The 24,511-nt window shown below is 39.1% G+C and overlaps 1 protein-coding gene across 1 annotated transcript; it reads left to right on the top strand.

Moving 5' to 3' along the window:
• Positions 1–319: 319 nt before the first annotated feature.
• b4galt4 (UDP-Gal:betaGlcNAc beta 1,4- galactosyltransferase, polypeptide 4) lies at positions 320–20,436 on the top strand. Its single transcript, XM_017702914.2, has 7 exons — positions 320–411; positions 2,652–3,279; positions 7,039–7,271; positions 8,772–8,959; positions 9,211–9,333; positions 11,071–11,175; positions 16,349–20,436. Exons 2-7 carry the CDS (start codon positions 2,961–2,963, stop codon positions 16,509–16,511), a joined length of 1,131 nt encoding a protein of 376 aa, XP_017558403.2. The 5' UTR covers positions 320–411; positions 2,652–2,960; the 3' UTR covers positions 16,512–20,436.
• Positions 20,437–24,511: the final 4,075 nt, after the last annotated feature.

Here is a 24,511-nt window from a genome sequence, read left to right as displayed (position 1 = left end):
CCCCATAAATCTTACACACTGCACATTTGAATGTCTGAATGTGTACAATGAGAATGTGTTAAATAGTTAATATTTTGTATCTTGTTTAAATGCTTGCTGCCCCTCACTTGTATATAAAATGTGCTGACGCGTTGAGAAAACGTTTTTTAATTAACTATATTTTTAAAAAATATAGATAATATAGGTAACAGATAACTGAACCACCCAATCGGCGGGCGATGAGTGGAAACTGACAGCCAATCCTAACGCTGAAGTTGGTGCCACTAGCCAATCGCAGCGTAGGAGGCGGGACTTGCGACGGCCCAAACGTCAGTGTTTGCGGAAGTAACGCCCCATTTGCTGGATGAGGCAGCAACGGGAGTCAACTGGGAGGAAAATAAAGGAAAACCTCGGTGTTTGAGTTAAATTAGGGTAAGGAATCTAATTTTATTTGTCCGTACTGTCAGCTAAAGTCACATACCAGGCTGGAAATAAAGCATTGCTATGTCTCTGATGATCAGATGAAACATTAATGGCTCATTTAGCGGGTTAATACCGCTAGCGTGCTGCTCTACTTTCTCTGTTTATCACCTTTAACGAAGCTGAAGTTCTACTACGAATTTTCCGTTCCACCTTAAATAGTGCAGAAGTCACGATGTGGTGCCACAGGCTTGACATCGTAGCAGAGCCCTTTGGTGCTGTGGTTATAGAGCCTATACAGCACATTATTACTCTGAAGAACCATTTCACCATGAAAAGCACAATTTAAGCTTGCAGACGGTTTTGTATATAACTCGTGGTTCTAAATAGAACCGTTCCCTTTACTAAAGAACCATTGAAGTACCATCTTTGTTTAGTGTGTAGAGACTTGCCAAGTCAGAGCAGTTCACAGTGGTGGTGATAGGAACCAGACGTCCTCCTCTAAAAGTTCCCTCACAGAAAGTCATTACAGGGCATGGAATACACCTGAAGTCTGAGACATTAAGACAGTTTAATGATGAATTTCTGGCTTAAAATTTATTTGAATCCATTTTTAATCCATGATTTGTTGCTATTTTATCATCATCAACTTGCCATAAAGACTCAGAAGGCATGTCGGTTCACTGGTGGTTTTGAATACTATATAAAAGGTCTAATATCTGTGTTTTAGTCAAGGTGACCTCTGGTTCCTATCACCACCACTGTAAAGAAATCAGAGTACAGTGAACCATTCGACACCAGATGACTCTGTGTGACTTTGCTTACCTCTCAAACGCTGAAAAATTGGTGGAATTCCACCCTAAATTGACTAGTTAACTGCAGGCTGTAAAGGAACAGTCAAAAAGTTCTGATTAGACATGAATATTTGTCTTATTTCACAAAAGGAAACAAGATTACGAAATTCACTAGTTGAAAAATTGACTAGGTCATTGATCTGTCTGTTCCAAGTTTGACACGTTTGCCACACAATCTTACCTGTTTTTTAACATTGCCCTTAAACAGGATAAAAATCACTTTTGTCATTTTACAGTTTCTGACATAATTTGAAAATACCTGCTGCTCTTTACATTGTCTGTAAATTTCATGAAGAGTAGACCAAAAGAAACAGACCAAAATGAGTTGGAATAACCTCTGGTTCCATTGACTTACATTGAAAGTAAGGCATGTTTTTTTCTTCTCCTGTAAAGTTACCATTTTTTGAGGTTTTCTTCCGATAACGATATATGTACATACACATATGTACATATCATGTATGGGTTGCACATTTAGGAAGGCCTGCATTCACTCTGCAACCCATTTTTCATCCTATTTTGTGAAATTCACATAACACACTACATGTTTGCTGGTTTGTCTGTAACCAATTCATGCCAAGCAGTTAAATATGGTGTGGTAAATACGCTAAAATGCCATGGAACTCCTCCTCCTAATTTTGTGTAGTGTTGTGAACAGCTTTTGGAGAAGCATTTGAATTTGAACCATTTGAATCTTTTTGATTGTGTATAAATTTGATAGTTTTTTGCTTTCATATTAGGATGTTTTGTTGCAAGGCCCCATTTGGCCAAAAAGGCACAGGCAAGTGAAATTTAACACCTCTTATAATTTAATATCTGGGCATTAATGAGTTTATATGGATAGAGGAAGTTTGTACAGATTTAAATGTAAAAAAATCTATAGTATAGTAAAAATGTAATAAGTAGTAATAATAATAGGTCACAGTTTGAGTCACTGTGCATTGGAACCACGTAAGCAAATAATATCTTCAGTCAGGTATTATTCGTTAACATAAAGGCCAAAGCAAACTCTTTCCTGGGTTCCTGTGAAGGAAGTGGATTGTGAAAAGGCCACGTGATCGGCACACTCCAGTGCAACATGACAACAAGAAATCGGAGAACGTTCATGTGTTGTAAGGTTAACAGAGGCTACTGGGCAAACAAAAGGGAGGGTTTTAGGAACTGTGTGCTCGATTTACTGAGATAGCCTGCAGGGAAAGGTTGGACAAATGTTCTATAGAGATGGGGAAAAAAAGGAAAACAGTGAGGGTGTGATGAAGGTGGATGGACAAAGACAAAGGCTGTTGTTCACAGAGCAGGCTTGGTGGGTACGTGGACCCAGGTAGGCTGTAATACACCTGTGGAATGTTTCACCTGTCACAAGAGGTAAATTGCTCTCTCTCTCTTTTCCTTTATTTTCAGGTTACTTTTGGAAGTCTGGACCTGGAACACACTGTGTGTGGCCTTTGTAAATCATGGTGGTTTCTAAATAGGGCCCCCCCACCCTGCCAAATTGGAAATAATGACCGGAGCAAAGAGACACAGGGCAGTCTCCGCTAGAGGCCAAACCTCGTCTGGTGTAAAAGTGACTGTGCGCAGGGGCCCAAGCACTAGACTTGAGTAGCCCACCTTTACTGGACTTTGGGAGGAGCTTGAGGCAGATGTCTGTCCCCAGGACTGTGTTTGTCGTTTCTTTGCCTTTTTTGTGTTCCTGCCCACTGAGCTGCAGCCATGGGTCCGTGTCCCGCCGTGTCCTTGTTCACGAGAAAGGCCAAATTTCTTCTCCTGCTGGCGCTGTGCCTGTGCGTGCTAGCCTGGATTGCAACACTCACTAATGGGCCGGTGAAGACAGAACAGGAGCCCACTTTACCTCAGGTGCAGAATGAAGGGAAGGAAGACGCAGAGCTGAAGCTGGAGGAAGGTCCAGAGAAGTCATCCGTTATACGAAACCAGCTCGACAAGCCAGCTGAGGACAAGGAGGAGCAAGAAGAGCAGGGGACTGAAGATAAGGCCACCAAAGCCAGCTGCCCAGAGGAATCTCCACTACTCCGTGAGTGTTAAAAGTTACACGTGCCAAAACTTAAAGGCATCTCAAATGAAGTGCTTGAAATAAAAATAAGATCATTTTAAAGTCTTTAAAGTACATTATTGCATCGTATTGGTCACATATGGATAAAAATATGTGGACATTTGGAGTACATTGCAGTCCGTGCTGGAATACACCCCAAACACAAATGTACTTTAGAATATATTAAAATATTAACCAAATACACTTTAAAATATGTTTATTTTCAAATGTATTGGGAAATATTGCGCAAAGAAATGTAGCACACAATGTGTGAAAATAGCCAAAATCCTGCATAACACACACCTGTATTTTCCAGCATCTTAATTTTAAATATTAGCAAATAAATATTTAACATGATCATAACATGAAAGCAATTGATACTAATATTGATACAATGGTTAATATAAAATACAGGGTGAGTCAAAAGTCACAGGACACTGTTTTTATTTTTTTATGCTGTCACAAGTTTGTTGCGGATTTTCTCAGCATACACAATTTGTTTGAGATGACCCCAGAGATGAAAGTCGGTAATAAAATAAAAAATAGAATAAAGTAAAACCTGTCCTGTGACTTTTGACTCACCCTGTACAGTTATTAATAAGGACGAACTGATCAAACCGGACCGAGGAAAAAATATTTATTTTGCAGTTTAGAGCACATTGGGTGAGTCATAGGAAGAGCATGTAGACTACGCCCGGTGTTTAAAGTTAGTAGGCATTTTATTTAAGCAATGGAACATGAGAGGAAGTGTGATGGCGCAAATTAACATCACAGCCATGAAGTTATTCGAGACCTCTAGTGTTAACAGTGAAATAAAGTAAGAAATCAATAAACTGGGCTGTGAACGCGGCGTTTAATATGTTATGTTCAGTTCTTTCCGCCAAATTATAGCTCCTTAACAAGCAGCTTGTTGCTACGTCAGCGTAACGACCTCCACCCACTTGCTGCACAGCCTGCAGTTCGTTCTCCAGCTCCTTACACTAAATTCCCAAACTGTCATCATCACTGAGCAGCTTTTTTGGTGTTTATTGCAGCGGTTTTGTGGCTCAGTCTGATTTTGTCCGACTCTGAAGACCCGACTACACGTTTGGTGAATGGTGTTGGGTTCATTTCTGGCTGATTCCAGGTTGTTTAGCTGTTCTTCTGCCACAGCTGCAACTGAAAAGCTGCTCAGTGGTGATGACAGTTTGGGAATTTAGTGTCGTCTCATCTTCATAGTCTGACCAAATCGGCTTTCCGTCGTATGTGATCTTAAACTCCATGTTCCGTTTGTGGCAAAGCAAGTCAGTTTTTGACATAATGTGAAAGTGCCTGTTGCCAATTGTATTGTGGGTACATTTTATAATTTATGGACCAGAAGAAACGGCCTAGAATTTCTAGGGGGGTGAGTCTGGTTCCATTAACTTACATTAAAAGTGAAGTATGTTTTTATTCTTCTCCTGTAAAATTACCATTTTGGAGATATGAGGTTTTGTTCTGACAACAGTGATGTACAAACACACACACACACACGTCTCATGAAGTAACTCCTTTTAAAGTGGCTGTAACCCTGTTTGCATATGCATTGGAGCATTTTTACCACATTGGAGCATTTAAGACAGACAGGCCTCATTCCATTCATGGCTTCAATTTGTAAGAGAAACCTCAGAACTGCAGAACCTGCTCTGTCTGGTTTGAAGTGACGAGGTTGTATGTGCTTAGAGCTCTGAGAATATCTGTTAGAATTTATTTTATTCAGGTTATATTTCATACTGTCGTTACTGTTTTCTCAAGTTATCTACTTTTGGTCACCATGTGTCTAACGTGAGGCATGGTGAGTATTTATTGTATTAGGACCTCAATCTGGATATTAATTTTATTCGAATTTCTTTCTGGATGTTCATTTTAATTCAGCTCGATAGCTTCACATCATTTTGCATCTTTATAAATTCTTACTAAATGAAAACTACATACGTTCAGAATCTGCATTCTGACTTCATTTTATTTGTTTTATATTGTTATAAACAAACTTCAAGTAATGCATTCACTATCAAATTAGTTTAATTCAAAGAAAAATGGTCTTTGTGACCAAAATACTGAATTTGCTGATAAATACTAAGTGATGAAACTCAATATTGATTTGAAATTTCTCTTCAGATTCGGGCTCGGAGCACATGGGCGTTAGCGGGTTAATGATGCTGTGAGAAAGTGAACGGAAACTGTTGCTTTGCTCTATTGTTGAATCTCACAGCTCCTGCTGAGTGAATGGAATTGTTTTCACATTACGCAGCTCTCTGCAGCTGCTCCGCTTCAAAGCTGTGGCTCAGGGACGCAAACAGTGTGTTTGAATTCACTGTGTATTTAGATCCCTCGCTTGAATAAAAGACAAACAAGGTGATAGAAGTCAATCAGCCCTCTGATCTAAGCGCCGCTTAATTGTTGTGTTTGACTTTTTTCTATTGTGTCAGTTACAACAGCGCCTTGTTTGCGGGACACATTAACTATAGACTATAGAAAGGAAACTCTAATGTATGTTAAAGGGCCCATCTCTTTGAAAACTGAGGGTTTTTTTTTAACAAGAGTTTGTGTGCCACATCAAACACTTGGGTCTCTTTTCCACTGCAGAGCGGAATGGTTCTGTGTGTATCCGTTACAGTGGCGTTTCCACGCAGAGACAATTCAACACTGAACTCTTAAAAAACTGGGCTAACCCCCCTCTTTTGTGGCACGGTTAGCTAACTGTACTCTGGGCCAAACCATTCGGCGAGATGATGTAACAACGTTGCTATTCACTGATTGGTTCTACGTTTATGTTGGTATTGCGCCACGACATCGTGCTGCATTATTTCAGTCCCGAAAACAATCAGGTCAGTTCAGTTTGTTTACACAGACAGCAAAGAAGGAAAAGGTGGCCAGTTATCGTTTTCGCATCACAAACCTAACTCGGTCAAGCAGATATCTCCTGTACAACAACCGTAGGATCCGGCCCTTCCTCACCCTTCCTTGGGTCTAATTTAGTGGTACAACAGATGGAAACATCAGTCTAATGAGTCCCTACCAGCGCTGAACCGCCCAATACAGCCCTAAGAACCATTTGGCTTGACAGTGGAATAGAGGCCTTAGTTCCAAAGGGCACTGTTCATTCTTCATTATGTATAGTCTGTATATGCAAACTAAGCTGTAAAAACATTCCACTTATTTGCGTACATCACTCATAAAGGCACAGCATCAAAAACAGCCTGTGTAATTCTAAGAAATAAAACTGGAGATGGCCATGTAAGAATTGATTATGGGTGATTTTGGTACTGAAATCTATATGAATGTGGCCAGGAAATACAAGAAAATGAAGAATTTGGGCCCTTTAATGTAGATTTTATTCCAAGTACTTTTGGACCATGTCTGTTGATTCTGTTGTGAGATGTAAGTTGGCAGCTGATGAAATGGCTCTGATTTGACAGCAGTGATGTTTTTGTATATTTTGTTTCTCCCTTTTTTTACATTCTTTATGTAATGAGACAGTCAGAAAGTGTTCACACTTACAGATATAAACAATAACAGTAGATACAATGTATATAAGAGTCTTGGCATTGTCTCTTTTTGTATTTCACTTTTTGCCCAATATAAATCAAAATTTCTCAAGTATAATACATCAAACTGGGAAGGTATTTCAACACTAAATACATCCATCAAGGAAGTGTGAACTTCCATGCAGAAATGCTTTATTTGTTTTCCCCTTTCAAACTGGCGTTATTCTTTTTGAAGGTGGAGAGATGAAGCTGTCCTTCAAGCCAACTCTGACCCTAGGCCAGGTGGAGGGAGAGAATCAGGCGGTGGTGGAGGGTCAGTACGAACCTGCGGACTGCATGGCCAGACAGAGCGTGGCCATCCTCATTCCTCACAGAAACCGAGAGAAACATCTCCTTTATCTTCTGTATCACCTGCATCCCTTTCTGCAGAGACAGCAGATCCACTATGGCATTTACATCATCCACCAGGTGGGCTTCAGGCTCCAGGTCTATTCACACCAAGTGAAGTTTTTTTAGATGCGATTTTTACCATTGTGGAAGCTTCATGTCAAGTTAGGTACATTTCTGAGAATGTGTGAAGAGATCAGAAGAGAAGCCAAAAATAGTGTTAGCAATGATGAATTCATCATTTTTTCTTTAAGCGCCACAGTTAAAATGCACACATGACAGGTACAAACATTCTACAGAATCAACTGCACATAAACACACTAAGATACACCTCAATAAACATATGTAGGCCTGTCATTCCTAGCCTTTCAGCCATCGGCCCATTATATACTTTCTGCACATTTTTGTAGTCAGATGGTTGCTTTTTCTATTACAGTACTGTGTAAAAGACCACCCTTTATTTATTTAATTTCCAGTCAGGATGGCCATTCAGTGCATTTTTCAGCATCAGGTAAAAAGCCTAAAAGCATATTTAAAATGAAATTCTACTCATTTGTAAAAAAATCTGTATAATTAAGTCTTTAAGATGTAAAAAGTCTCATAATGGTTTGGTGTGAAATGCTCTCTTCCAGAGAAACTTCAGAAATCAGAATTATTCACAGTGGTGCTGATAGGAACCAGATGTCTGCCTCTAAAAGCTCCATCGCAGAAAGTTATTTCATAAAATCATTATGAATAAGTTGCCTAATTCCTTCACAACTGTTTCGAGAAGGTTTTGGTTTTAATTTTTATTTATTTATTTCTGGAGAGGTGTGTGTACAGGGTGTTGTGAGGCAAAGTAGTTCCCAAAGAAAACGTATTTGTTTGGATTTATTACTATTTTATCATTATTATATTACAATATAAAAACTACAATAAATTTCACATCAGATCACTCAGAATGACTTTGTTTACATCTCAGCAAGTGAATTATGCAGAAATTTTGGAAAACTGATGGAATTCTAACTTCATTAACTAAATCATTTCAGAGGTTTCAGTATTTAGTGTGTCCAGGAGACTCCCTTTCAGTTTCTCAAGTGAATCTGCAGACACACCTCCACAGTTCAGTCTTAGAAGTTGGTTCATCATCTTCTGAGGTAATTTAACACATTCTGTGATGTTGAGGTCTGGACTCTGGGGTGGTCAGTCCATTGTTCAGCTTCTTTGTTTGATGTGTCCGTCTCCTTTTCTCAGTGAGGTTCTTCTTGGCAGCTGAACATCCTTTCAGACCCATGGTGCTGAGTCGTCTTCTCACAGTGGAAGGCTGGTCAGAAACAAGTGTGGATGTTTTCAGATCTGAAGCAGCTTGATTTTCTCCTCTCTCTCAAAAATGAAAGCTCTAAGTGCTGTTTATCTGATGGGGACAGTTTTAATGTCTACCAGGTCTTCCAGGTGGTTGTTAGGAGTCCTATTTCCTTTTACCCATTTTTCGAACAGTTTTGGAAAGACTTTTCATTTTTTTGAGTTTCTCATTCCTTATGCAAGTGGATTAGGCTGTAGTTTATACATGTTATAAAAATGCCTCTGTATTTTGTCTTACAGGCTGGAGACTCTACATTTAACAGGGCTAAGCTGCTAAATGTTGGCTACCTGGAGGCTCTGAAAGACTACAGCTGGGACTGCTTCATCTTCCATGACGTCGATCTAGTTCCTGAGAATGATCGCAATCTGTACACATGTGAAAATCAACCCAAACACTTGGTGGTGGGCAGGAATTCCACCGGCTACAGGTACAAATAGGCCAGTTGCATTATTTAGATTACCTATCGTACAAGACATCCCTCATAATCACATGAAATTTGTGTGGCATTATTGGGCATGCATAAATGCATTGCTCTGTGATACTATAAGATCTATATCCTGTTACCTTGTGTAAATAGCAAACATTTGCAAAGTTCTGCAAACACTCTGAAAATCTCTTGAGCAAATTCTCATTAGAAATCTCAAAGTGTGACAGCAGTGCTAATGTTGACTCTTTCAGGCTGAGATATAAAGGTTACTTTGGGGGTGTGACTGCCATGACGAAGGAGCAGTTCTTCAAAGTGAACGGCTTTCCCAACACGTACTGGGGCTGGGGGGGCGAGGACGACGACCTCCGCATACGGTAGTGCGCACCACACTGATCAGCCTTACAAATTCAGTTTTACCTTTTAAGACCCAGTCATACTAGCATTTGCAAGTGAATTCTCGTGAGCAAAATTACCTTAATTTCTTGAATAATTACATGGATTCAGTTGAGTTCACTGCAATGAGTGATTTCGATTAGCAGATTTCCAGGATGAATACATTCACTTCAAGTCCAACTTTGTTGAATGTTGACATGCAAATTGGCGTCTTTGACCAATAGCAGTGCTGCTTTTGAAGAGGTGGGAAAATAAACGCTAATTTTACCAGCACAAATTTGCTGGATATGAATAAACATGCCAAAGAGACACTGCATGACGCAGTCAGTTGGGATACTGTATTATTATCTTCTCTGTTTTTTACTCTTTTACCCCAGTCCCATTTCACCCCTCGCCCCTACTACGTAGCCCGTACTCCTCCTTTTTGCGCGTACATGCCTAGGAGTAGGGTGACCCAATTTTTGTTGAGCTAGAGGGGTAGGCCGAAGTTTTAGGGCTACATGGCCTTTCAAAGTGAGTTTTTTTTAGAGGCAGACTCCATGAAAGATGGCTATGCAAGCAACCAAAGAAACCCACAAATGTGAGAATTTTCTCTGTAAAAAATTATAATGTTTGTATTATCTTAGTTTAGTGTCACTTCAATGTAATATGGTCCTTTCCTTTGTAAGATGATGAAGCCCTAAATGCCCAGCAGTGAGGTTGTTGAACTTTACCCTCCTCTGCCGTCACTGCAGACTGGCAGGGTCGTCTACATAGCCACATTAGCAGCTTGTTAATTAAGTAATGTTCTTTTTTTACAACCCCAATTCCAATGAAGTTGGGACGTTGTGTAAAACATAAATTAAAACAGAATATGATGATTTGCAAATCATTTTCAACCTATATTCAATTGAATAAATATCTTGTCTTTGTAGTGTAATGTTCAAACAGATAAACTTGATTGTTTTTTTCAAATTCACTCATTTGAATTTGACCCCGGACTGTTGAGCAACTGAAGTTGTACATCAAGCAAGAATGGGAAAGAATTCCACCTACAAAGCTTCAACAATTAGTGTCCTCAGTTCCCAAACGCTTATTGAGTGTTGTTAAAAGGAAAGATGATGTAACACAGTGGTAAACACGCCCCTGTCCCAACTTCTTTGAAATGTGTTGTAGGCATCAAATTCAAAATGAGTGAATATTTGCAAAAAACAATAAAGCTTATCCGTTTGAACATTGAATATCTTGTCTTTTTAGTGTATTCAATTGAATATAGGGTGAAAAGCATTTGCAAATCATCGTATTCTGTTTTTATTTATGTTTTACACAACGTCCCAACTTCACTGGAACTGGGGTTGTATTTGAGGGTTCCATTTTGCAGAAGATGATTTCCCTGTCCCTTGTAACTCATTGCAAAGGCGCAAGATCAAGCATGAAAACGAGGATCTGGTGGGGGGCAGGGGATTGGGTCTTTGCGGTGCTTTACACCACGCCAGCTGACGCTTGGCGCTGCACATAGTGATCTTAGGCTTGTGCGCAGCTGCTCAGCCATGGAAACCAATTACTTGAAGCTCCTGACGCACAGATGTTGTGCTGAAGTTGCCGCCAGAGGTAGTTTCAAACTACCTGTAATAGGTAATAAGCAATATTAGAACAATATGTCCCTGTTTCCAGACTAGTAAAATGTTTATTGTACGTGATACTCATGAGGAAATAAAGAAATATTACCTCCTTTTCAGGGTGCAGCTACAGGGGATGAAGATTGTTCGGCCTCTGCCAAAAGTGGCCCGCTATACCATGGTCTTCCACAAAAGGGACAATGGCAATGAGGTCAACCAAGACAGGTGGGTGAAGAAACACTGGGAAGGGGCAGAAGGTGACCTCACCACCAAACTATCTGTATTATAGAGCTAATTATTTTCCAAAATCTGATTCAGGCCAGTGTAGAAGAGATCACAATTGTCCTTCAAATTTATTGTTCAACCATGCATGAAATTTACACAGTATCCTCTCCTCAGCCCAAATGTAGCCAGAAAAAACGTTTGGTGTCTGAAGTTTACTTAGAGCTATGAGACTAATGTAGCTAAGAAGTAATAGAAGCTTGCACTCCACCAATTGGCGTCATGCAAACTGCACGCCTACATAGTCACGCTCTTTCCTCAAACTTGCTGATTTAGATTATGTATTTCCTCATTTATTTCTCAGGGACAGTGGCCTTTAATAAACTGCATCACAGAACTGTAAATCAGTGCTTCCCAAAGTGTGATCTTGCCAGAAAGTTACCCTCACCCAGAGGTCTGCAACACACGGCTCCAGAGCCCCATGCGGCACTTTTACTGCCCTTTTTGGCTCCGCTACAGAATTAGATTTTTAGGTAAAAATGAAAGAATCCTCCTTTACAGTGAAATAAAGCTCTGCTGATCATTCAACACCGTTTTAACAAATGCTTGAGTTAATGTAACTGCTGTTTAATCGTTTAAGCCTGAAGGTTGGTGCACAGACTGCTTGTCACCATAGTAACGCAGACAATCTCACCTAATGAAATGGCAAAGAGACAGATTTAAGATTAACATTGATAATTTGGAAGTGAATGGACTTATTTGCATTTATAATCCCTCCAACTGGTTTGCTGATATGTTTAATCTTCAATGAGAACGTGTCAAACACTAATAAGTCATGAGGCTGTAGTCGCTTCTCATTCGCCAGTTTCTTGTCTGAATTGTCTTGTTCCACCTTAAATGGTGCAGCAGTTACATTCTGACGCCTCAGGCATCATTTAAGGTAGAACAGGGAAAATTGAGCAAGAAGCTAGTGAATGAGAAGCAACTTCATTTTACAAGAAACCATTCTAGTTTTGCTGAAGAGTATCCTGTGAGAAAAGCGGCTATAGCTGAGCTTAATCTTAAAGCAGAGCAAAGTGAGTCTGCCTTTTCATTTATATTTTTAGCCTGTACTAGCACATTAGCACATACTGAGACATATTCACAGCCAAGATGGTGAAATGAACATAAAATGTTGTGGATTCAAGGTGGTTTGACTTTTGTTGAAAGGACAAAACGGCCATATATATATATATTACACACCATATATAATTCTTTAAATTCTTTTAAAATTGCATTTTGAAGTAAGCAAATGATAGTGCAGTTTGAATTTAATACATGTGCTTTGTAGACCTACCTGCCTTTGTTATTTGTGTACTGATTTTTCCTTTTTTGGCCCTCAGCCCACCACACACATTCACCCCTCAGGACAAAAGTTTGAGCACTCCTGTTGTAAGTGTGCTAGAGTTTTCATGTTTGATGCATTGTTCCTGGCCAAAATTAAAGAAAAAGGGGTTTCCAACACCATTGGACATGAGAAACTGCATAAGGTCAATAAGTTACAGTACAAAGCAAACTTCAGACACCAAAAGTGACTCATTTGGGGGAAACCTGTTGCTGACCCATCACTTTACGTGCTTTGTGGCCTTCATTTTTTGACCTTTTCCAGTCATATAATGGCTTTTGTCGTAATGCAATGGGAATCAAGCATTGGACACACAGGGATTATGCTGCGTAAGCATCACCATAACACTGTTCCTCTGGTTATATTTTCACAGAGCCTCTATTTTCTGTGGCGATTGCATGCTTTTTGTGGCCCAGGTCTTTTTAAGTCTCTGTTTGGAGTGTAGAAATCGTGGAACAGGGACGTTTGAAAAACAGAAGCCCAACCGTAGCCCAGTCGGAGTCTAATCTCCTAACTCCACACTGCAGGAGAGTTTTGTGCCATTTCTCCATTAAAACGCGCAGTAGTCCATGCCTGGCTGCTGATGTCATTGTTGTTGGTGGTCTTTGTGCTCCATGTGCTGTGGTTCAGCTGCGCTCCAGCACTTTTCCCACCTAACTGATAGATTCTTTTAGCATTAGCACCACCACCCCACCCCACCCGGCCCCCAGACCACCGGGCAGTTTGATTTAAAGAGGTAAACAGTCTTTGTAGCCTGGGTGTACAAAACTGTAGATTTAGTTGTTGTGTTAGCTGATGTTGCAGTGAGTATTTTTAGGTGAGATGTAAATCTGTCACATTGCAGACACCAGGGGGCAGATTTACTAACGTTTAGCAGCATTCCAAGCTCTATTATGGCATTAAAAATGATTATGATTTACTAAACGGATAAATTGGCTCCCATAGTAAGATGAAAAGGGCAGTCGCTGCTGTTTTCGGCTTTTGCCTATTTACATATGTGTTTGTAGGAGTTTCCCTCCCAAAGCACAAAATATGATAAGAAGATTATAGTGAAGCTACTCTTATTTACCAAAACCTGATAGCAAATTCTGACTGTCTACTGTTTAATGCTTATAAAAAAAAATCCTTTTTTTAACACTGCAGTTTTTTTTATTCGGAGAGAGAAGAAAACACCATCTTTATTTTTGATGAAAATAAAAAATTCAGTTGTAAATTTGACCAATAAAAAAACTAAGCAAATCAGTTTAATAAAATTGTTTTAAAAGTTTGTTTCCTAAAACTTTGCAGTTTTTGTACACTTGTAAAAGTATTGACGTCCTGGAGAACACTGTCAAATATGAAAAAAATGCTTGTATGATAATAAAATGAAGTGTTATTTTAAATATCCAGCAAAATTTAAATGAAAAGCACAAGATGTTAAAGTATAATAAAATGCAGCTTCTAAGGATAAAAACTTCTAAAGGCAAACACTAAAAAGGTTATAAAAATGTTCTTAAATGTAATGTAAAAAATGTAAGTAGTTCTCAAATATCCTTTCAAGATCATCTTAATTACTTAAGATTTTCTCAAGAAAATCTTTGTTGGTTTTTATGTATGCTAATGTTGTGTTTTACAGTTTACCACACAGGATGCAATATACATTTTAAATTTGTATTAATCGTTATTTCCATCATTTAATCCACTCAGAGGGACAAAATGGAGGAAATACATTTTAAAAATACGTTTAAAAAAAAAAAATCAATCGAACTGGAGGTGGTGGTGCACAGGGAACAGGAAAAGTCCTTGGAAAATATAACTGTTTTGTGACAGAGAGGATGAGGATGGGAGGAGTAGCAGCTTTGACAAGTGAGTGTCGTGAAGTTAAGAAAACTTAACATAATATTTTCAACTTGTTCTTAGAATTACTCTTAAACAGTGAAGAAAATAAGAGAATTCGTAAGAAGTTACTTGAAAAATAACAAGTTTTTGTAACTTTTTTCTTAAGAATGTAGTTGCAAAAACACACATTTAAGAAGATTTTCCTTAAGACTCCTTTATGAATCCATTGAAAATTGGAGTGTCTGGGTGTGGCCGACGAGCATGCTTGATTGCCATCCCTCAGTCCGTCACTCGCAGCTTGCTGCAGGGCTGAATAAAACACAACAGTGAGAATGAAACAGGCAGAAATGAATAAAAAGATCTACATATACATGTAGTGGTCTAGACCCTGCCCTGTCCACTAAAGACATTATCCAGCTTTTATACAGAGATGCCTTGTTGAAGATTCTTATCCACTTTACTGCTGGATTTGCACCCAGTAAACATTGGTGCGGCCAGTTGACCAGACAAGCGGACTTCTTGCTAGCTCAGTTACGCTTGCTGAGAGAGCCTTCACCTGGTGGTTATCCTTCTCGCAGTAAGTTTCTTCAACTTGTGGGCAGGACAGTCTAAATTTGCCTTGAGGATACAGACTACATGCTACCTATGATCTACAGCCAAGTTCCCTGAAACTTGAGGAGCAATTTTTGAGTGATTGACAGTTTTCTTTTTGAAACAGTCAAAAGCATATGTTGCAACTGTTGTGCAGTACCTGTTCTGTTTTTGCTGAGGTTACTCTCAAAAAACATAGTTATGCATTGAGTGAAATTCAACAGGGATTTTACAGTATCGCACATGGCACGAAATTTAAGTTCTGTTTATGCCTCCGGCCAAAAATTAACATTTCAGTCAAAAAAATGTTTTTTCAACCTCAAATTTTTTATCCATTATGTCAAAATCTTGTCTTTCCTTCTCATAATAACTACTTATATCAAAATGATCACATACTTTCTTATAACAACTTATTTTACTAACCATTATTTTGACCTACTAAGTTGAAATCATTAATTTGACCTAATGAGTCACAGTTTGAAACAGAGGACAACAAAATGCTCTTTTTCTATATCTGGTGGAAACTTTTATTCCAAAAGCATACGCTCCAAACACGTGGATATATTCCACTAATCATTTGCTTATTACGAAGTTGCGTTTATGTTAATTTGCACAGAATCCTTAGTAGATAACTGGCTAAATTGCACACCCCAACCACTGAAGCATCAGTAGTGTTGGTAATTAATGCCTCTCTTAGTAAATCTGTCCCTAAGCGTATAACATCATCTGAAACAGTCAGAATGGCAGCATTTGTTTTTCTGAGTAACGTATAAATTGTTGAATTTGTGATTTTTGGGGGTTTATTTTGTTAGAGGGTGGTGAAAACTGAATTTGAGCCAAACCAACCCATGTACAATAGAATTAGAGCTCTTTGGACATTTTAGCATAAAGTATCAGAAATCTAATCAAATCTTGAAAACCACATCAAACTTATGCTATACGTATAAGCATCATTACACCCCTAGTTGATACCGATACTAGTTCCTTTATGGCATTTATGCTTTGAAAAGTTATTTAAATCTAATTTAAACACTTGTTGCTTTTTGCAACAAGAGAAAACCAAAACCAAAAGTGCAGATTCTACAAATTATACAGATTCGACTTTAAAATGATGCATAACATATTACATCTACTTTCACAAAAAATGTAAAGTAATAATAAATTATCTTAATTACAAACACATGTAGTAAAGATTGAAAGTTTACAATCTGCACGTTCCACTCAATTCCTCCACTTGTTTCAAAGAGCTAGAGATGGTTCATATAAAATTAAGGCATGTTTTGTTGTCTGAGGTGATAAATGTGACTTCTAGGCTGTGTGACGGTGGATCTCTACAAGCAAATGTGTATTTAAATGTTCAGCAGTGTTTTTCTCCGTTCACAGGATGCGTCTGTTGGGCCGGACGCCGCAGATGTGGAGGAAGGACGGCCTGAACTCATGTTCTTATAAAACTCTGTCAGTGGAGAGACCTCCACTCTACATCAATGTCACCGTGGATATAGGCATGCCCCCGTCCGCTGCCAGGGTCAAGCGTATGGCTGTCTAGCCTGCCCTCAGAGTGAACTGAACCACAACAGACAACGGGGCAGGCTGGTGCAGCCTGGAGATACAGCGGTAGAGCCAGTGCACTCCAGCAGAACTCTGACAGCTGTGGCTTCTACGGAATGAGTGCCTATGCATTAGTACTGAAAGCCTGCAGACATACATTCATACAGGTATATGCAAAAGTTTAGGCATCTTTTTGCTTAGTCGGCCATTTAAGAGAATCGCTTCGTCAAAAGAACGTTGACTTTGCTAAAAATGACTTGCACAGTCGTATGCAAAGTTTGTCAGGTGACATATTTTGTTGATTTTCTAAGTGAAAATAACACTGCCTCTAAGGACAACACACTTAAATGTGACTTTTCTCTGCATTTTCTATTTATCTTGGGGAAGAAAGACATATAAAATGTTTTGTAATTTTATTACCCTGTCCTTGCCGCGGTGCCCAAAATTTTCCATACGACTGTGAATGGAGTTCGTAGCTTCTAGTTTCCAGAATCTACAGATTTGTGGTGTGTGTGTTTCTAACATGCTAAACCATTATCATTGAAAACTGAATTTTCAGTTTCAAACGTTTGAGGCCGTTTATACCATATCCTACTCAGTTCAAAAGTCCAGAAACTAATATGCAAAAACAGCTCATGTTGAGTTAATCATGCCTGTAATGCCAGAAACATGAATGCTTTTACACTGTCCACCCCACCTAGCTTAATGCGGTTAAGCCTCACTCTTTCGTACTGAAGCAATAAGGAGTGTTGTTACAGCGGACAGAGAGAATGTTCATGTAAAGTGAATTACATGCAAAAAACACTGCCTGATTTTAGGTCTGATTTTCCATTTGCAGCACATTTTCCCAATTTAAGCAGTTTTCCAGGTTAGGAGCTCGATCGGAAGGGACTGACGAGGAGAAACGAGTGAATCTTTAACCATCCAACAGAATCTGAAGTGATCAGAGACCCCTAATACAAACGAGTGCCTAAACTTTTGCATCAAAAGGAGAGGAATGTGTTACAATGTCTTTGCGAGAGAGAGAGTTCAGCGTGACCATCTGATCTCAGATGGTCTACAGACTCTGTCTGAGGGTTTTCGAGTTTCAGAGCGAGTGTAGTGCTCTCCTGGTTCATGTCATTAAGGAGGTCTATTTTGGACCCTAATTAGCTTTGGGAACAGGTGTTGAAGTGAGCCGTTTATATTTAGGTCAGTGTTCAGGCAGAGGGGTTTTTCCAGACATACGGGTCTGTTTACTCTCATAACTGATCATTGTCAGCTGAGGAGTTTACTGATCTGTGTGCGGATACTTTGTCGTTTTGTGCAGTGATGGTTCAGAACATTTAAGAACAGCAAAACCTTTCCAACTTCTGCATAAGAGCACTGAACCAGTGTCTTGTCATATGTAGAACCCACAGTGCTAGTTGAAAAGAGGTTTTAAAGGGCCCATGTCATGAAAAACCCACCTTTCCTCCCTTGTTTGAAGTAAAAGCGTCTAAAACGATGAGTGTTCATATTCGGATTTCTGCAGTTATCAGATTATTCAAATAGTCACCTAAACAGCACACACTGATTTCTGAGATCGGAGTAAGGTCTAGAAATCTGATTATGAAATCTGATAGACAGCTGCACTTTAGCTCAGTAATCCGATGATTCAGTGCATGTGAACTCTTACTCTGATTTCTTTCAGATTCCTCAGTCTGCGCATGACGGTTTATGAAAATGAGCAAGCAGTGTTGCCACGAAATGGCAGCAAAAAAGCCGCAGCATGATCTTTTATTTTACCTTTAGGTATTTTTTCTTCTGTCAGTCAGAACAAAGATCATTTACATATATCCATCTTAAAGGCACAGTGAGTTTAATTCTAAAGGGAGATTGGAAAGTGTTCGGGTAAAACCTGACTGTTTTTGATGAGTAAATGCACACAAATGTCATTAGTTGACAAAATAAACAAGACAATTGTAGGATAAGGACGCTTTAATACCTTAATACTTTGGTATTTGGTATTGTAGTGCTTTTTCCGCACATGCTCATGATGTAGTACTGGCAGTATAACCATCTTATTTTCTTGATGTTTAGCATTACATATTATCTTCTCATAGTTGTATCTTCAATTTTTAAGGGTTTAACTCATGCATTTTCAGATACAAGCACAAACAAACCCTCAAGAACAAAAGGAACAAATTGCAGTGTGTGTAGATCATGAATATGCAGCGTTGATCCTTGAGGTTTACTTCTGTGAAATGGTCTCTACCTGGATCTACTGACCGGTCATAGTAACATTTTTATTGCTTTTTGTTTGCTTTTTTTTTAATATATAAAAAGGTTTTTGAAGTTTTAAAAGGTTCTGTCCACGGTTGCTCTATGTAATCATGTAAGTGTTATGTTATAATAGTGGCATGTTAGTTTTCTCCATTGCTTATAGGAATGTAAGTATGTTATTGGAAACGTATAACATAAAAGGGGAATTCTACCAATTTTATTCCAGAAATAAGTGGTTAGGATGTAAACGGAGGCATTCAGAGTGGTTTGGTGTGAAATGATCTGAGCTTACAGAGTCAAAATTGTTCACAGTGGAGGTGATAGGAACCAGATGTCCACCTCTAAAGTGTTATTGCATGAAATGGCAATAAATGCACTGCTTGATGTGGATTTTAAAAACCCCATTCATGGCAAAATAATCCCAGAAGAAAATGTATCATTTCAGATTTTCCACTATTTTACCATCATCAATATTCCATATAAAACCCAGAAGATATGTGTAGGTTCACTGGTGGTTTTGGGTAGTAAATTAAATGGCTCCATTTGTGTTGTAGTCGTGGTGGCCCGTGCTTCCTGTCACCACCACTGTAAATAAATCTGAAGCATCTGACCATTCTGAATGGCATTGTTCACATTTTAAGTGAATTATGCAGACATTTTTTGAAAATTTGGTACAATTCCCATTCTGTCTCACCTCTGTATTGCTGCTAATCCTGGGTTATAGCTGCTACACCTGGAGGATAGGATATAAGAAGGAACCAAAACTAATTGTACACAGTCCAGTAGGGAAACCATCAGAATCTGTTGCTATTGGTCATACATTTTGGGTTTAAATTAGCCAACTAACTGCGAAATAATTTAAAAGTAAGAAATAAGTCATTGTTTCCATTTTAATTCCAATCCGGAATTCTGTTCCCAGCCTGTCCATTGCAAAGTGATTACAGAAATCTCAAGAGATTATGTACAGCACTGCGCAAGGTCATTTATTTAATTTCAAGTCAAAGCAGCCTTTATGTAGAAGTCTACATAACATGTAAACATATGTTGATGTATAAACATATTTAACAGAAAATCACACAAGCCTCAACAGCTAAATCTAATATCAGCTGTTTGAGTGTTACAGAAAATACAGAGTTCTGTGCATAATACATCTGCTGCTGAAGAAGGTTTGAAGGGAAACCCATATCACAGGAAAGTGTTGACTACTTTAGAGGCCTTATTGTTTTTTACAGCATTATTAACATTTTGTTTGTTCTTATTCTTGTTTTTTTGTCCTTTTTTGGTCCGAGTTGAATTTATTCATTGACGTCATTGTGATCATAAGGCATGTTTTGTTGTTTTGTAGTACGTGTCGTCTCTGAACACTACATTAAGTGGCACCTGCTTTGTGTCATTGCAACATTTTTTTTTAGCCTTTTGTATTTGAGCTGTTGTAGTTGTGTGAAAATGACACTATAGAAATAAAGAGCAGAATAGCAGTAGCACACGCAATTCTAGTTTTCCATGGCGGTCCATGCAGTGCCATTGAAAACTTGAGACCATGTCCTTTGCTTTTATGCCTATTTTATAATGTTGTTCAAAAACTATTACTTTGGAGAGAGTAATGTTTTTAGCGCATATCTACAGTTCTGTACTTGGTGGTGGGGTTCTGGAAGATTTTTAATAAATTATTTCTTAAATCTCTTTTGTCTGTCTGTGTCTCACACAAATATAGAGGGCAATGGATGCTGGGAGGTATATTTTTATTTGGGATCATGTAGAAAGTCAGTGAAACAAAGCTTTACGCCAGAGTGAGCTGCTAGCTAATGGAAGAAATTATAAAGGAGGAGAACGGTCACTGGTGGGAAGATGAATGGGAATCCTTGTAGCATTCAGTTTGGTGTGTCAGAATATTATACATCTGTTAGTTCTGGCCACACAAGCTGATTGGTTGAGAGGCATTCTAGCTGTGCTGTTATTCCACCATAACATCACAGGTTTTCCACAAACACTGTCACTCCACTCAGACGGCATTGCTAAGCAACGTGTTTGACAGCTGTAGGAGCCATTTGAGTGTTTTTGTTTCTTACTTTGCCACAAACAGAAAACGGAGCATTTTGGATCACATTTGACCGACAGCCGATTTGTTCAGACTCTGAAGATGAGACTACACTAAATTCCCAAACTGTCTTCACCACTGAGCAGCTTTTCAGTCGCAGCTGTGACAGAAGAACAGCTAAACAACCTGGAATCAGCCAGAAATGAACCCAACACCATTCACCAGACGTGTAGTCTGGTCTTTAGAGTCTGACCAAATCGGCCTGAGCCATAAAACTGACGCAATAAAAGAAAAAGCTGCTCAGTGGTGATGACAGTTTGGAGATTTAGTGTAAGGAGCTGGAGAACGAGCTGCCGGCTGTGCAGCAAGTGGGCGGAGTTCGTTATTCTGACGTAGCAACAAGCTGCTTGTTAAGGAGCTATAACATGGAATATTAAAACATATTAAACGCCGCATTTACAGCCCAGTTTATTGATTTCTTACTGTATTTATTTAACTGCTGTATAAAACCAATAGAACACTCAAGGTTGTGTGTTATCGCTATAACATCACAGCTGTGATGATCTACGGCGACCAAATCAAAGCTGTGATGTTATTTCGCCATAACACACTCCCTCTCATGTCCTATTGCTTAAGAATAGAATAGAATAGAATAGAGTAGAAATCAGAGCCATTGGCCAACTGTGTTTGCACACAGAGCAATTAGACCTCCAAATTGTACCCCTCTGTCCGGTGAAACACCCACATACATGCACGCTAGTGAGCACACACACACACACACAAGGGGGCAGTTGCCCCTAGTGGTTATTGACCCAAACACTTCAAACTTTGACACATTTGCCACTGATTTCAAATCTGTTGTTGAAACAATAATTAGGCCTTTTAAGTTTAGAGTTTTTAGCTCACTCCTCATCCAACGAGATAAAAGCCTGGGGCCGTATTACAGAAATATCTTCGCTGAAATCTGTTTAATCACCATGACAACTTCAGCTAGGACAGTCGCTACTACAGCTGTTGTTACAGTGATACAGAAACATCCTAACTAGACCAAATCTCTTAAAGTCTGTCCTTACTTTGAGGTAAACCCCAGAGCTGTCTTAACTTCTGTTTTGGCATAACTGCTAAACATCTTAAACATCGTCTTTAAAGCTCAATTAGCCTTGTATTCGCTGAATTTAAACTGATTAGCAACTTTGAAATAATGTTCCAGCTTTGTGTGAGTAACTTGCTGAATGAGTCATTTCGATGGACTGAGTAATTCTTACCCTCCAAAATATGTGGAAATGACAACAGGGATCAATTTAATATAAATCTGACATAAAGAAAACCAAATTTGTCTGTTTTGGAAATATTGTATGAAAGTCGTATGTAAACACTGTTAAAGTTTCAGAGCACTCTGTCCAGTCCAGTATGGAAGCTAAGCCACAAAAACGGACCGTTTTGAGTTCATAGATTTTGTGATGTCACAAAACAATACATTTGCATACATCTGCCTGTTCAGCCTACAGCACTTCAGGCTTGTTTTTCACACTGAAGCTATAAAGAGCATTTGAGCTTTGCTTTTTCCTGAGGCACAACACAGCACAGCCAGTCAGAGGAGAGCTCATTTACATAAACCAGCCTTAAAGGCACAGCACCAAAAAATGTCTCGTTCTATCTATAAATGGAGGCCATGTAAAAATAAATGAAGACTGTTTTTGATACGTAAAGCCACACACATGGCAAAAGCGAAGGAAAGAAAATGAAGAGTCGGTGCCTCTCTATGAGGTTTCAGTCCAGCAGGTGGTGCTGGTCAGCAAGTGAAGTTTCAGGCATTTTTCAAAAGCTCTGCTGAAGGCCGGATGAGGAGGATGGGAAGCAAATTCCAGCCTGATTCCAGTCTGCTATCAAACTTGGTCAAGATTAGCTTAGACCACAGTTGGAGCATCTGATCTTCAAGCAAATCTCAGGAAATTGCATTTATGTATTCATTGTATGTGAATCTACTGTCAGTTCAGGCAGCGCCAAAGGATGAGCCGTTCTCAAATCCCCCCAAAATGCACTATTACATCATTCGACACTATCGGTCCAACATGGCCACGGGGTTGAATTGGGTCTTTGTTGCACTTGGTCATGTGACATGTGGCTTTGCTGGGAAGAGTGACCTTTGGCACAGATCACAAGGCATGGACGCGGAAATGGACACTTGATGTGATGGAGTGAGTTTCTGTTCTCGCACTCTGTAAACAGTGGTGGGTTTTTCTCTTATGTGAAAGAGTTCTTTCTCCAGCTGGAGTGACATGGGGGGAAATATCTCGGAATGTTTGACAAGAAAGATCTGAATGTACCCTAAGTTGAGCACATGCGTCTATTTATGACCTTGGATTCAGCATAAGACAGGCCAAAATATTAGATAATGGAAACAGTCTGCAGTGTGTCCCAAAATACTCTGTGCTATTAACTCAAACTAATTGTTTGTTACAGTAGTCACGCAGTTTTACTTATACAATTGGACCACTTGAGGTTCAATCTGAAATAAACAGAGCCCGTTTTGAAGAAGATGATCCTCTCTGTGGATTTCAACGTTCTGGCGAATGTTGTTAGCTCATTCAGAGCCTTGCAGCACAACAATGTAGCCCAAGCCCAAAGAATTATGAGCCTTAAACTGCATCCAAACATCAGAACCGCCCTCAGATCAGTTCACGAAGAGGAAACTTCTTCCAACACCGGGCCTTCATATGTGACAGGGTGATGTCATCTTCCGTCCTGTCCAGCAGAAAGGGTTCATTGTCCACAGCAGGGAGAGGGAGAGTATCTGTCAAAGCCCCAGTCTGGGTCAGCTGTGATAAGCTGCGGAAAACATGTTTCAGTAAAGCGAGAACTGAGGTTAAAAAAAGGGCTGTACTGGATTGACTAGATTCAGTTGTGCATTCCCACATAAATCAAATCAGTTCTTTATTTCACTTGCCTACTTTTGGATATGGCTGTGTTGATGTAATACACCGTATTTCTGTGGAATTGATTTACATGTCATGTCAAATACTATCTCTCCTCATGGTGGCAGTATTGTGAGAAAAGGATTTGGGGTGAATGAAGATATATATTTTGTCCCAGAGTATTTCCCATTTAGATATTTATACATGTTATATACATCTGTCAATATATTATTATATATCATATACAACTGTGCCAAAGTTTTGGGCACTTGAAAAAATGAAATAGTTACTCATCTTGTATATATATATGTGTGTGTGTGTGTGTGTGTGTGTGTGTGTGTGTGTGTGTGTGTGTGTGTGTGTGTTTGTATGTATGTATATATATCCTGACAGGGTATAAAAAACATGGAGCATAGTACATGCTTCCCTAATCAGGTCATCTTTGTGTTGTAATGTCAAGGTCAGTCTCTAAGCACAAATGAGGTCAGGGGTTCAGGTTTGTCAGCAAATGCTCCATTTCTCCCTAATTTCCTTCCTCTTAGACAGAAGAAACTCATGTAAGGCGTCAGACCCATATATAGAGGATAAATCTGAAGGTTTAGCATAGTTTTCCCATTAACAACACTTTTCAACAAATGTTTCCATGACTTAGAACTGACAGCATGACCTTAAAGAGCAAACAAACTTTAGGGTGAGTAACATCAACAATTTGGATTTAGGGCTGTGTTTCATATTAGAACGTTTTAGTTATGTCCTTACAACATTCTAGCAACCAACTGAAATACCGTAGCAGCAACACAC

Source organism: Pygocentrus nattereri, chromosome 23 (genome assembly GCF_015220715.1).
Source record: "Pygocentrus nattereri isolate fPygNat1 chromosome 23, fPygNat1.pri, whole genome shotgun sequence".
Classification (NCBI taxonomy): Eukaryota; Metazoa; Chordata; class Actinopteri; order Characiformes; family Serrasalmidae; genus Pygocentrus; species Pygocentrus nattereri.
The sequence above is the reverse complement of the archived record's forward strand: the minus strand, read 5'-3'. Positions and strand labels throughout refer to the sequence as shown.